The sequence below is a fragment of the Phacochoerus africanus genome, chromosome 5 (assembly GCF_016906955.1).
Source record: "Phacochoerus africanus isolate WHEZ1 chromosome 5, ROS_Pafr_v1, whole genome shotgun sequence".
NCBI classification, from domain to species: Eukaryota; Metazoa; Chordata; class Mammalia; order Artiodactyla; family Suidae; genus Phacochoerus; species Phacochoerus africanus.
In genome coordinates this window covers 62,836,107-62,849,944 of record NC_062548.1, presented here as the reverse complement: position 1 = coordinate 62,849,944, position 13,838 = coordinate 62,836,107, and the positions used below count along the sequence as shown (strand labels likewise).

The 13,838-nt window shown below is 48.6% G+C and overlaps 1 protein-coding gene across 6 annotated transcripts in view; it reads right to left on the bottom strand.

The window, feature by feature from the left end:
* Positions 1-13,613, bottom strand: part of REEP1 (receptor accessory protein 1) — a 122,219-nt gene extending 108,606 nt beyond the window's left edge. For 5 of the 6 annotated variants that reach the window (XM_047781590.1, XM_047781593.1, XM_047781592.1 and 2 more), the window contains exon 1: positions 13,490-13,599. In XM_047781590.1, coding sequence (XP_047637546.1) covers positions 13,490-13,521 — 32 coding nt within the window. In that variant the 5' untranslated portion in view covers positions 13,522-13,599. Of the gene's footprint in view, positions 1-13,489 lie in introns of all 6 variants that reach the window. The other variant, XM_047781595.1, reaches the window with a different exon arrangement.
* Positions 13,614-13,838: the final 225 nt, after the last annotated feature.

The window sequence follows — 13,838 nt, the reverse complement described above, 5'->3', positions numbered from 1 at the left end:
TGACTTCAGCTCCCCAAAACTCATTTCAGACTTCAGGCCCCCGGAACTGTAAGAGACTAAAGCTCTGTTGTTTTCAGCCACTAACTTTGTGGTTCTCTCTTCCAGCAGCAATAGTAGACTAATGCAGTAGATAAGGATGCTCAACTTTACCCATCTCTTTGTCCCAGGTTGTATTCATTCTGCATCCCCTCCCCTCTGCCTCCTCTTCTCTCTCAACATTGGCTGCCACAGAGTCCCCAGGCAGAGAGAGGCAGCGATGGTTTAATCTCCCTTTACATATCAGATGCACCACTTCCCCAGTGAGAGGGCTCCTCCCTTTGATTTCCAACCAAAGCCAGAAAAGACATTCACACACACCCACAAAATAACTACCCAGTGGAAAGAACACTGGCCAGGCAGGAAGAACACAGGAATCCAAGTCCAAGCTCCCCACTGACTGGCCATCTGACCTCAGAAACTTCTCAAAGATGCAACAGGAATGCATTCATCTTCTTTTTATTTTTGTCTTTCTAGGGCCACACCCACAGCATATGGAGGTTCCCAGGCTTGGGGTCCAACCGGAGCTGTAGCTGCTGGCCTACACCACAGCCACAGCAATGCCATATCCGAGCCGCATCTGCAACCTACACCACAGCTCATGGCGACACCAGATCTTTAACCCATTGAGCAAGGCCAGGGATCGAACCTGTGTCCTCAAGGATACCAGTTGGGTTCATTTCTGCTGAGCCATGACGGGAACTCCCCTCATTCATCTTCTAATCCTTGGTGCCCAGTGTAGTGCTTGGGACAAAGCAAATGGTCAATAAATGGGCACTGTTATCAATGAATGACTCAATCAAGCAATGAATCAATGTATCTTGAACAAGGACAGAAGGCCTGCCCACTGAAAAGAGGATTTTTTCAACAACTCTCTCTTCCTCCCCTGTTATAAGGGGAAGGATCAGAATCATACAGGTTTAGAGTTGGAAGGTCTCACGGTTGGAAGAGAGGAGCTCATCGCATCGCTTTAGCACCAATTACTAGAAAGCTTTCCTTCTATCAAAACAAAAATTTGTCTTCTCATAGCCCAATGGTCCTAGCCCAACCCTCTAGCCACCTAAAACAAATGCCTTGCTTCCACATCAACCTTCAGAAACTGGAGACTTAGCCTCAAGTCCTGACCTAGCCAATCAGGCCACTGACCTTGATGAATGACCTAATCCCTCAGGACCCATCTTCCTTGTCTGTCAAACAACAGCCTTAAATCACTAAGAATCCCTCTAGTGCCAAAAGGCAGATGATATCACACCCCTGATGTTCAATCCTTCATCATTTCAAACTATTCATTGGGTTTTTAATTTTAATACTTTCTCTTTTTTACTTTTAGAATCGCTTCTTTTCCCACGGGCCCTACTCCTCTCCCTGCTCCACCCTGGGATCTGCTGTTTTCTTATATGTTCAATTCCTCTTTCATTTTAGAAAGACTTATTCTAAGGTTCTAAGTAATAATTATTTTATATAAATAATATATATAATATAGAGTTCTCATTGTGGCTTGGCAGGTTAAGAACCCGACTAGTAGCTATGAGGATGCAGGTTTGATCCCCAGCCACGTCGCTCAGTGGGTTAAGGATCCAGCGTTGCCATGAGCTGTGCTGTAGGTCACAGATGTGGTTCAGATCTGGCATTGCTGTGGCTGTGGCATAGGCTGGCGGCTACAGCTCCGATTTGACCCCTAGCCTGGGAACCTCCATATACAGTGGGTGCGGGAACTTCCAAATGCCATGGGTGCAGCTGTAAAAAGATCGAGAAAGAAAGAAAAAAAAAATATATATATATATAATATGTACATTATTTATATATTTATTTATGTATTTATTTCTGGAGGGCTAATCTTGGAGTATTTAACTTCTGCTCAGAGGAGTTATTACCTCACATGTTTTGTAATTTTGAAGTATGAATATATGTGCTTTGGGGCTAACTCTGTATGCTGTGTACTGAGAGCTCTTAGAGAGAATGGATTAATTTCTGTCAGACGCCCCAGGAGTAATGCTGACCCAGGGCAATGATGATGTTAATCTCTCAGCTAAGGATGTTCACACCATACAGGATGTGTTCATTTAAAGCTCATATCCACATGAGGACAGGTCCATAGGTGGTTTCAAGTTCCCCACGGAGAGCTTCCCTCCACCAAGAACTCTTGGCAAGACAGACAAGCTCCACGGTCATCTCCCTGTGCCTGCAGGTCTAAGCTTTTACTCAGGACCATACCGCAGAACAGCCCTTCAAGTCTGAGCTTTATGCAAACCTCTGCAGAACCAAGGTCCCTCTTTTCTCTAGGCAGACAATAAAATCAAGTTAGGCCAATCCTTCAGCATGGTATACCAAAGATGACTGCAAATTATTTGCTACCCCACCCATGGAGAAATAATCGAATCCCCCTCTCTTCAAATCTAGGATGGCTTTCATTACCTGTTTGGCCAACAGAATGCAGCCGAAGTGTCATCCTGGGATTTCTGAGACTCACTCATAAAAAGTCTGTTTCTACGGATGCCTCTCGGCCATACACTCTTGCAATCCTGAGCTACTGTATAAGAAATCTGACTATCCTGAGGCCTCTGTGCTGGAGAAATTACATAGAAAGACTACATGGGGAGTTCCCATTGTGGCTCAGAGGGTTAAGAATCTGATGTAATATCCTTGAGGATGCTGGTTTGATTCCTGGCCTCACTCAGTGGGTTAAGGATCTGGTGTTGCCATAAGTTGCAGCATAGGTCGCAGATGCAGCTCAGATCTGGTGTCGCTGTGTGGCTGTGGCATAGGCCCCAGATGGAGCTCCCATTCCACCCCTAGCCTGGGAACTTTCATAAAATAGATGCAGTCACAAAAAAAGAAAGAAAGACCACACAGAAAGGCCCTTGAACCCAAGAAAAGAAAGAAACGTCCAGTCTGCCACTGCTATTTGCATCTTCCCAGTTGAGACCCAGACATCATGAGCAGAAACGAGTTTTGTGTCCTGTCCAAATTCCTGACCACATAGCCAGGGGAGATGATAACAAAATGACTGTTGTTTTAAGCTAAATCTCTGGGTTGTCTGTTGTGCAGCTGCTACAGTACTAATTTACACACTTGCAAAATGATTCCTTTTCTGTTTTGCCCCCTGGCAAACTCCCTTACTTACCTAAAAGCTTATTTATGATTGCTATTAGATTTTATCCAAAATTGTTTTTAAAATCTTTAATTTTTATTATGGGAGGGGCTTAGACTATACAATTTTCCATATTGCCAGAAAGAGGAATCAAATCTCTCATTTTTCAGGTGAGAAAATGAGGCTTAGAGAGGTTATGCTACTTGCCGTGGTCACAAATCAAGTTTCTACAAACCTTGGTTTATTTTATTTAACTTTTTAATTAAAGTATGGTTGATTTACAATGTGGTGTCAATTTCTGCTGTACAGCAAAGTGACTCAGTCATATATGTATATACATTCTTTTTCTCATATCATCTTCCATCCAAACCTAGGTTTAAAAAAGGATTTTCTGGAGTTGCCATCATGGCTCAGTGGTTAATGCACCCAACTAGTATCCACGAGGACATGGGCTCCATCCCTGGCCTTGCTCAGTGGGTTAAGGATCCGGCATTGCCATGAACTGTGGTGCATGTCGCAGACTCGGCTCAGATCCCATGTTGCTGTGGCTGTGGCGTAGGCCAGCAGCTGTGACTCCGATTCTATCCCTAGCCTAGGAACCTCCATATGCCTTGGGTGCATATTTTTTCTTTCTAAAAAGAAAAAATAAATAAACAAACAAACAAACCTAAATAAATAAAATAAAATAGGATTTTCTAATCCCAGAGGGAATACAAAGTCATCATTTGGATGTTTTGCAAACACCTATTCTGAGCTTAGAACTGTTCTACGAACCAGGAAAACAGCTGTAATGAAGATAGAAATCTCGAAGTTATGGAGATCAAATCCTAGTGGATAGACCTGAAACAAGTGAACAAAAGAATTAAAAGCATAGTTTCAGGACAAGACAAGAAGACAGAAGTGAGGGCAGGTGTGTCTGGAGAAGCTGTTCTGAAGAGGTGACATAAGCAGAGACCCAAATGGAAAGAGGGAAAGGGCCGTGCACAATCCATGGCGGTGTGTACAGGACAGAGGGAACAGCAAGTGCAAAGGCCCCTGGGCGGGACAAGCTCGTTGCCTTCCAGGAATAAGTGAGGATAATGGAGCTGAGGGAGAAGAGAGCAATACAAGGTGAGGTCAGGGCGGTGGGCAGGGGTCAGGCTTCGCTGAGTCTTGTCGAGAATGGTAAGGAGTCTGAATCTTATTCTTAAGGTGACAGAAAATCTTTAGACAGTTGTTTGTTTGTTTTTGGTTTCTTTAGGGTTGCGCTTGCGGCATATGGAAGTTCCCATTCTAGGAATCAAATCAGAGCTGCACCTGCTGGCCTACGCCACAGCCACAGAAGTGCCAGATCCAAGCCAGGTCTGCGTACACCACAGCTCATGGCAACGCTGGATCCGTCACCCATTGAGCGAGGCCAGGGATCAAACCCGCATCCTCATGGATACTAGTTCATTATGGCTGAACCATGACAGGAACTCCCTAGACAGTTTTTAAACAGCGAGAGAAAACTAAGACCAATCTTTTTTTTTTTTTTTTTGAAAAATGTTTTCCTTTATTATATTTACTTATTTATTTATTGCAGCATAGTTGACTTACAATGTTGTGTTAGCTTCTGGTGTACAGCAAAGTGATTCAGATATACATATGTATACATCCTTTTTCATATTCTTTTCCATTATAGTTTATTACAGAACATGAAATATAGTTCCCTGTGCTATACAGTAGGACCTTGTTGTTTATCTATTTTATATATAGTAGTTTGAATCTGTTAGTTCCAAACACCTAATTTATCCTTCCTCCACCCCCTTTCCTCTTTGGTAACCGTAAGTTTGTTTTCTATGTAAGATCTATCTTAAGATTGATTGATTGATTGATTGATCGACTGATTGTCTTTTTGCCTTTTCTAGGGCTGCACCAGCGGCATATGGAGGTTCCCAGGCTAGGGGTCCAATAAGAGCTGTAGCCGCCGGCCTATGCCAGAGCCACACAGCAATGCCAAATCCAAGCCAAGTCTGCAACCTACACCACAGCTCAGGGCAACGCCGATCCTTAACCCACTGATCGAGGTCAGGGATTGAACCTGCAACCTCATGGTTCCTAGTCGGATTCGTTAACCACTGAGCCACGACGGGAACTCCTATCTTAAGTTTTAAACAAATTACTGGAGAAACAGGAGTAGAAGCAGGGAAAACAATTAGAGTGGTTCTGAAATGGTTCAGGAGAGCAGCAGTTTGGGGTTGGAACAGGGCCGTGGCAGTCGAGCTGGGAGCTGGTTGGACTGGAAGTGTTTTGAAGACAGGGCTGAAAGTGACTCACAGAGAAGCCTGGACTCCACAGCACATAGGACACATGACACATGAAGCATTTACAAAGCCCGAGGGATCATGTGACTTCCTCAGGAGGGACATACAGGGACCAGTGGTTCTCGGCCTCATATGCCCATGAGAAAAAGCCCTCCTGTGTTCCTGTAAACCCACTGAGTCCCCTGCACCAGCTGACTGTGTTTCGCCAACCTCTCTCTCAAGGGAGATTGTAGCCCCCCCTCCTCTGAGTAGCATGACCCATTGGCAGAGTATTCTGACTGACTGCCACTGCCCTGGCAGTTTAAACCCTAATTACCGCAAAACTACCTGTTATGCAGGTCACAGCTAGACAGTCCATCTGTGAAAGTTTCATAGTTGAGCCCTGGGTTAGTGGAGTCAAATTACGCCATTTGGAACTCATAAAAGTCAGGGCTGGGACCTCTGGATTTCACAGGACTCGGTGCTTCTCAAGTCTCACAGGAATCTTGATAAAACACAGATTCATTGGGCCTTGGCTGGGGCCTGGGATTCTGCATTCCTAACTAGCTGCTGGTGATGCCAATGTTGCTGGTGCACAGACCCCTCTTTGCGTGGAGAGGTCCTGACTCACTCATGATCCAACATGCACTCATCAGGCACCTGCTACACATGAGGAGCTGAGAGGCAGGCTGAGAAACAGATGTGGTCCTTAAGGAGGGGGAGGGTAAATGCACAAACCCCCACATTTCAAGGCACAAAGTGACAATGCCACACTGGGGACCCAAGAACAGAAATCTTTCTTTGGTCAAGGGGACCCCAGGGAGGTTTCATGGAGGAAGGCAGATGGAGACAAACATGGAGCATAAGGCACCTTCAAGGTCTTTGGCCGTGGAATGGCATCAGTTATCCACAAATACTAAATTGTGGTCATTTAGTAATGACTCAAATTAAGACCTTCTTTTTAAACTCACAAATAAGATTAAGAAAAGAGAGAGTGAGGAATTTTTCTAATGCAAAAAGGTAAAGGAGTGTGTTAGGACTGTCCCAGTTGTAAGAAGAAAAAAAAAACAACCACATTTTACACCAACTTTAGCAAAACAAAAGGACATTTATAGATTTGCAGAGCTGTTTAGGATGCATTCATTTAATATCTACGGTGGTCACTGGAGCTGTTCACAAATGTTTAGTGAGACTGTAACTCTCCACCCACTTGAATTCAGGCTTGGCCGTATGATTTTCTTTGGCCAATGAAATGTGAGCAGAAGTGACACAGGTCACTTCCGGTCAGAGGTACTTAAGAGCCTGCATGACTCCCCATTTTTCTTTCCCTCTGCCAGTGAATCCCTGGGTGCTTTGTGCTGCAATGACAGCGCCCTAAGACAAAGAGGACTCGGTCAGCCTGAGCCTCTAGTGACTACAATGAGCAGAATGCCTTGGCCAACCCACCGTGAACAGGCAGGGTAAAACAAGAAATAAAGCTTTGTTTTCTCCAGCCACTAGGATCTGAGAGTTGTTACTGCAGCATAACCCAGTCCATCTTCACACCACAATAAATGTTTAATTAATACAAGTACTATTCAAGGCCTTCATTCTGGGATATGGGACAGACCAAGGCATCAAAGGAGGCGCTGCAGGAACCAGGGCCTGAGTAACTAGAATTAAGACCCTGGTATCAGCCTCCTGCTCTCTGTGCCTGTATTTCATCTCTGTTTGCCTCTGCATTGCCATAATTCACCCCTTTGGCCTCCATGCTGTCTCCACCTACTAGGCAGCCACCAGCAACCCCACCTCCACATCTTCCAGCTCTGGGTCCCCCAGGCAAGGCTATTCTCTCCCAGCTTCAAATCAAGAAACCCTGGGAAAGGATCAAGCGGCTCAGTTTGAGTCACAGACCCACTTCAGCACCAATCTCTGTGCCCAAGAGAATGTGCAGCTAAGCCTGAGTCACTGCCCACCTCCACGGCTAAGTAGAGGGAAGGAGAATGGGCGATGTTACCAGATGGGAATGGGAACCGGTTTCAAAGCCCAGAGTACCATCCAGAGATCCCTACAAGGAGGCAGAAAAGATGTGAATGCACAAGTATGTGAGAGAAGGCAAGGTGGAAAGTAACCGAGCTGTGACTGGTGAAAGGCAAACGAAAAGGGGGAAATGTGATCCGTATGTGATCATCCTAAGGGGGAAGAGGCAGACTAGAGAGCCACTGGCTGGACAGCTCCCTATGCTGGTAACAAGGAGGCACCTAGGCCTTGAACTGACTGGTACTGAAAAGGCCTGGAGGGGGCAAGAGGTCAGGAGGGGACGTTAACTCAGGTAAAGGATGCTGCTCTCTGTTCACTAATTTAGGGAAGTGTGTAAAAGTCTGACAGGGCAACAGGCCCTCTGGGACCAGGAACAGACCAAGTGTGAGAGAGCAAATACTGAACCAACTCGTGTGCCCCCATTACCATCTTTACCATTACCGGCACGAATCATTCACGCAACTCCTTCCCCACTGAGCCCAACCCAGCTTCATATCCCATTTCGAGACTGGGCCCAGGGAGCCTCCTATCAATTATAAGACGAGAAACCCACTAGCCATCCTAAGTACATATGCCACACTCGAGGGCCTATAACATCGGATAACATTCCTTCAGACACACCTACTGTGTGCCAGATGCTTGGTCCTTTACATTTATTTTTTTCTCTACTATCAAAGGAAAGGCAACTAAAATAACCCAAAGGGAAAACAATGTGCTTCTGTGTGAAGACAGATGAGATCTGAAAGATCAGAACAAACAATATGCATATAACTATCCATTTTCTGATCCTCCAGGCCCTTCCCAAGGCCCAGAAGTGAGAGGACAGTATCTTCATAGCCAAACACAACCCCCCTTAACTCCTGTTGCTTCTCAGAAAATTCCCACAGACACCAAGAAGCCTGGTAACCAGTCAGGCATGCAACTCACTGTTGGCAATAAAATTCCAAAGGTGCCATACACTGTGATGGCTGCATGACAGAGTCTTCCCTGTCCCCCAGCCTCTTGAAATCCCTTGGAAAACACACACACACACACACACACACACACACACACACAACACACATATACAATACAAAATGGCAGCCTCACTAGGTGGCTACTGAGGGCCTGACTGGTCACCTCTCCCATTCTTCCCGGGGCTTTTCCTCCTCCCAAATAGTGCACACACTCCAAAGAGGAAAGCTTGCTTCAGAAGGAAGGGGAGGACTGAGCCATTAATAACCAGGTGGGACCTTCGCTTGTCAGCTAACCTGCACATAAGACACATCAGGAAGAAGTGCACAAAAGCTACTTCCCAGCAGGCAGGCAGGATTAATAAATAAAGATCGGGGCAGAGAAATCTAAGCTGATATTTTTCACTTTCTTGAGGATACCCCCCCCCCATTTATAAATAAACATGGTGCATGTGGGCCAGCTGGGGGAACTGGAGGGAAAAGAAGGGGCCCAGAGGAGCCCTGGCTCTTGGAACTGTCAAGACCTCCAAGAGGATTCCGATCAACACCCTTGTCTCACAGACCAAGGAGCAGGGCCCCTGGCGCAGGTGCGAGTTACTCTTAGGACTCTGCCAGCAGGTCAGACCAGCACTTGGACTAGAACCCAAGTTCCGGCCCAACATCTTTCTGCTCACAATTCAACTGAAACATTCACTTAGCTCCTATCCTGTACCACACCCAGTGCCAGGAAAAAAAAAAATCCTCAACTAACCTGAACCCTCCATTTACAGGATCATTTTTCTGCCTTCCACTGTTTTTAATCAGGCCCCCCAAAAAGGCAAGCTTATGTTTAAGAATTTATGGCTTTGGAGTTCCCGTCGTGGCGCAGTGGTTAACGAATCCGACTAGGAACCATGAGGTGGCGGGTTCGGTCCCTGCCCTTGCTCAGTGGATTAACGATCCAGCGTTGCCGTGAGCTGTGGTGTAGGTTGCAGACGCGGCTCGGATCCCGCGTTGCTGTGGCTCTGGCATAGGCCGGTGGCTACAGCTCCGATTCAACCCCTAGCCTGGGAACCTCCATATGCCGCGGGAGCGGCCCAAGAAATAGCAACAACAACAACAAAAAAGACAAAAGACAAAAAAAAAAAGAATTTATGTTTTTTTCTTTTTTCCATTTGTGTTACCACAGTTGGGGAACATCTTGAGGACAGCCCACATTCCTTCCAGGCTCCTCTATACATCTACCCCTGACCCAGGGCACCACAGACCTTGTGCTCCAAATCACAGTCCCAGGACTTAGCTAGACCTTTAGCTACCAACCCAAGACTCTGTTTTAAACATCGGACTGTACTTTCCAAAAACTCACAGTTTTAAAAGATGTGCAATGTGGGGTGGGGGGGAGTTTTCTTCTGCATTGCTATCAGTTATTTAAAATTTTTGTTGAATTAGGACGCTTCCCCTCCCTCCCTCCATCCATGCAGTGAGTTAAGAGTTTTGGTCTGTAAGTGGTTGGAAGTTCTAGATCCATTTAGCCAACATGTTGGGCCTCAGCCAAAACGCTGTCCAGAGACAATGAGTCAACATCTGCTCCTTGGAATAAATGCTTCAAGATAGTGTCTTCTCCTAAGAAGGCGCAGAGCAACCTCTGGGTGCCCCCTCCAGTGCATAGTTTGAAATTCGTTCACATCTAGCCCTTGAGTTGTTTGGAAAGAAAATATGTTAAAGGAGGCAAGCGGGCCAGTCCTAAGTGAGCTCCCATGTTCCGGGCGGATATCAACCAGGTTTTAACAAGGCCAACCTGTCACTGCACTAATATTGCTTCCTTAATTCTTGCTAGGCTGAGCCAAGGGAATTTAGAGGAAGACAGCTGGCAAGAAAGCAGTGTCTCAAATTGGTTCCCATTCCAAGAGCTTTGCCCAGTGGGCGCAAGTCTGTCCTGATGCCCACTAACTTGTGTCCCCAGGGGATTACACTGACTAGCTCCCCTACTTATCCCAGGGCCTCTGATCTCACTCATTCAACACAATCAACCTTCACTGAGTGTACCGAAGTGCCAGGCAGCACTTCAAAAAATGAGCCCGGGGGAAGGGAGGGAAAAAAGCCACCACCACTGCCCCCAAACGCTCACAGCGCACGGCAATACAGACAGCCACAAACCAGAGCTGGCTGTCTGCAGACACCAACAGCTTGCCTTGACGCCTCTGGCTGGAAGGAAGACACTCCCTTCCCAATCCTCAGAACACAGTGATAGGTCTTCCTTGAATGTTCTTTGATGTGACAGGGGCTTCCAAAACCATGAAAACCTGCCTATAGGAAAGGGGCTTGTGGACAAAACCATAGGACGCCACCCTAGAGGTATGGAAAGCCTGAAAGAGATCAATTTAGGACAACTGTTCAGGATGGGCAGAGGTGAAAAGGGCATGGACCCCCAAACTCCATAGCCTGTTTTCTTTACCAGCTCCCCTCCAGTCCTTGGGAAAGGCACACTCCTCTACGGTTTCACAGATGGGGGGAGGACTGGATCAGTGGCTTTTATTTAGTAGTAAAACTCATATTTCCCAAATTATATTTTATCTAGAACCCCAATATATAAAACAAACAAAAGGAATCAGGACTAGGCGCCCAGAACCCACCCACTAAGGCTGGGTGGCCCTCAGGGAAGCCAGGTTGAAAACCACAGGAATAACATCTGAAAGCCCCTCCTGGAGTTCTTCCCCCACCTCCCGGAGAACAGAAGGAGGGGACTCTCACGGCTTTAATGCCTTCTGCGGTGCTTGGCAATTTAGGTAGGTATCATGCATCTTTGAAATCTCTGCAACAGTAAGATGAGGTTACCTAGTGCTTGAAAGCTAGAATCTCTTGTGATCTGAGTTGTGAACTGGGATCTGCTGGCAAGAGGTGAAACTGGGATTTGAACCAAGGTTTTTCAGACTCCAAACATGGTATTTCTTCTCTTTGCTGAGAGGTTTGTGGAAATTTGGGCTGAATCGATAATTTCCTCAAATGGTAAATAGAAACATATGGGCATATATCCTGAGGGAAAAATGCCTTGATGAATATACCTCTCCAAATTATCATTAACTATTTCTGTACAGTAATAATGTGGATGAGTTTCAGTCTATTGATCTATAGTTTCTAATTTTCCTCTAATGAACGGGTATTATTTATATGAAACAGGTACTGCTTATTAAAGTGGTTTTAACCATTCGCAACAGACACATCCGAGTTGGGCTTCTCTACAGAATTAGGGATTGAGGGGTAAATCATATCTCTGACCTTTTGTGGGAATAACAACCACAAATTCCACAAACTCTCCCTTGGAGCAGAGAGTCCTGGGCTGACCTGAGGGGCAGTCCTCATGGTCATTTAAATTCTCTAAAGCGTCACTTCTCAGGAGTGTGGTTGTTTTAAAAATTAACAGCAAGTCCCTGAGACCCCCCGCCCAAATATATACCTCTCCTCTCCACCCGCCTCAGTGGTCTAGCATACAGGGGGAGGGTGCTAATACATTTAAAGGCGGTTCCATGGACTCCAGACCAGAAACCCTCACTCCCCAGTGTTCTAACCCCAGCCCAGCAGGACCTATAAAGAGTGAGCCTTCCAGACTGGTCAACTCAACGCTCTGGCCCCACCCTGAGCAGTGCCTGACCCCACCCCAGAAGCCATCTGCATGTATGAAGATCACAGCACTACTTCAGGAGGAAAAAAAAAAAAAAATACCACCCTGAAGGCAAGACAAGCCTTGGTCGGGCATGAGGTGGGGCAAGGCGTGCCAGCCGCTTCCCTGGGTAATTTAAGCCAGCTCTGCCCGCAGAAATCTTCTAAATATTTAACATGCCACCTCTAGGTACAGCACAACACCCACCACCACCACCCAGCAGGCAGCAACAGCTGTGGAGAGGCCCTCCTGGAATGAATGACTTGGGGGCTGAGAGGCACACACACTGTCTTTGAGAGGAAAAGTCCAGAACGGTGACCAGGAGACAATGCTGAGAATGACTTCAGAAGCCCTGCCTCTGACCGCTTCTTTGAAAATCAGGACAGAAGGGTAGGAGATGGAAGACGTTCCACAACGTGGGCAGTGATGCTGCACAATCAAGCAGAGTCGGGAGCCCCTCTTTCTTAGACAAAGAAAAAGCCCCAGTCGCACTCCCTGGCCCCTCTCCCCTGATCAGTTTCAGCCCGGCTCCCCTAGCAGGTGGCAAATCTGTCCCCACTCAGGCGAGAATAGCTTGGGAAGGAGAGGCACTGTAAGAGATGGCCCTGTCTCCCTCCAAAGGAGAACAAATCCAGGAGGGGAGGAGCTCTGCAAAGGTCTACTCAGCTCTGGGGCTTGGACAGAGCAAAACGCCCCCCACGCCCACCCGCAATGACTTCACACAGGCCTCGCCCCGGATGACTCTGCGCTCTCCCGCAACGCCTGGGAGATGTCATCCCCACGGTCAGGGTGGCCGTCTGTCACTCGGAAATTTCCCGTGAATTCCTGGAGATGCCTGTCCCTCTCTCTCCTTCAATCCCCATCCCCGTCAAAGGACTTAGATAAGGGGACGCGAGGCAGCTACCCCAAGATTCACACATGTCCTCCTCCGCCCCACTCGCCTTGCCGCTGTCAATTTAAGAAACCTAAAAAGGAGTATTTTTTTTCGCCCTCTTAGGAGCCCCGCCTCCGGCTCTCCGCCCTTCTCGGCGCCGACCCCTCTAGGCAGAGCCCCAGCCTCTCCTGGGCTCCGTCGTTTTCACCTGACAAAAGCGCGGTGGCGGGGCGCGGCGACGGGCGACCCCAAGACAACATTTCTCCCCAAGGAGAGAGACGCTGGTCCCCGCGGCTCGCCCACTCGGGCCCTCGGCCGAGCGCACCCAGCGGGGGAACAAAGCGGCCCCCGGCGGAGCCCCGTGCGCCCCAGCCCTCGCTGCCCCGCCCGCCGGTCCCCCGCTCCCGGGCCGGGCCCCGCAAGGCAGCAGCCGCGTCCTGCGCCGCCCGCTCGCCGGCGCCCTAGGCAGCTACTGTACCTGCTAAATTTAGCGGCCGCCGGGTATTAATAGCCGGAGCCACCAGGGCCGGCGCGGTAGGGGCGCGCGCAGCCCCGGGGGCCGCGGGCAGAGAAGGGGGGAAGGAAGGAAGGGACGCGGGGAAGAAGGCCACTTACACCACCAGCCTGGAGATGATCCATGCCACCATGGCGGGGGGCGAGCGGGCGGGCGCGGCCCGGCTCGGCTGCGGGCGGCTGCGGCGCTTCGGGCACGTCCGTCAGCGCACGGCCGCCGCCGCCAGACTGAACGCGCCCGCCGCCCTGCCCGGCGCTCGCGCGTCGGCGCAGCCGCGGCACGTTCCGGCGGCGGCGGCGGCGGCGGCCCCAGCCCCCCGGGGCACCGCGGGCCGGCGGCGATTGGGCAGCGAGCAGGTTGGGCACCGGCCGGCCCCGCCCCGCCCCGCTGGCCCCAGGCCCCCAGCTAAATTGGGGTGGTTCCTCTGCGCCCCCGGGCACATCCGCCGCT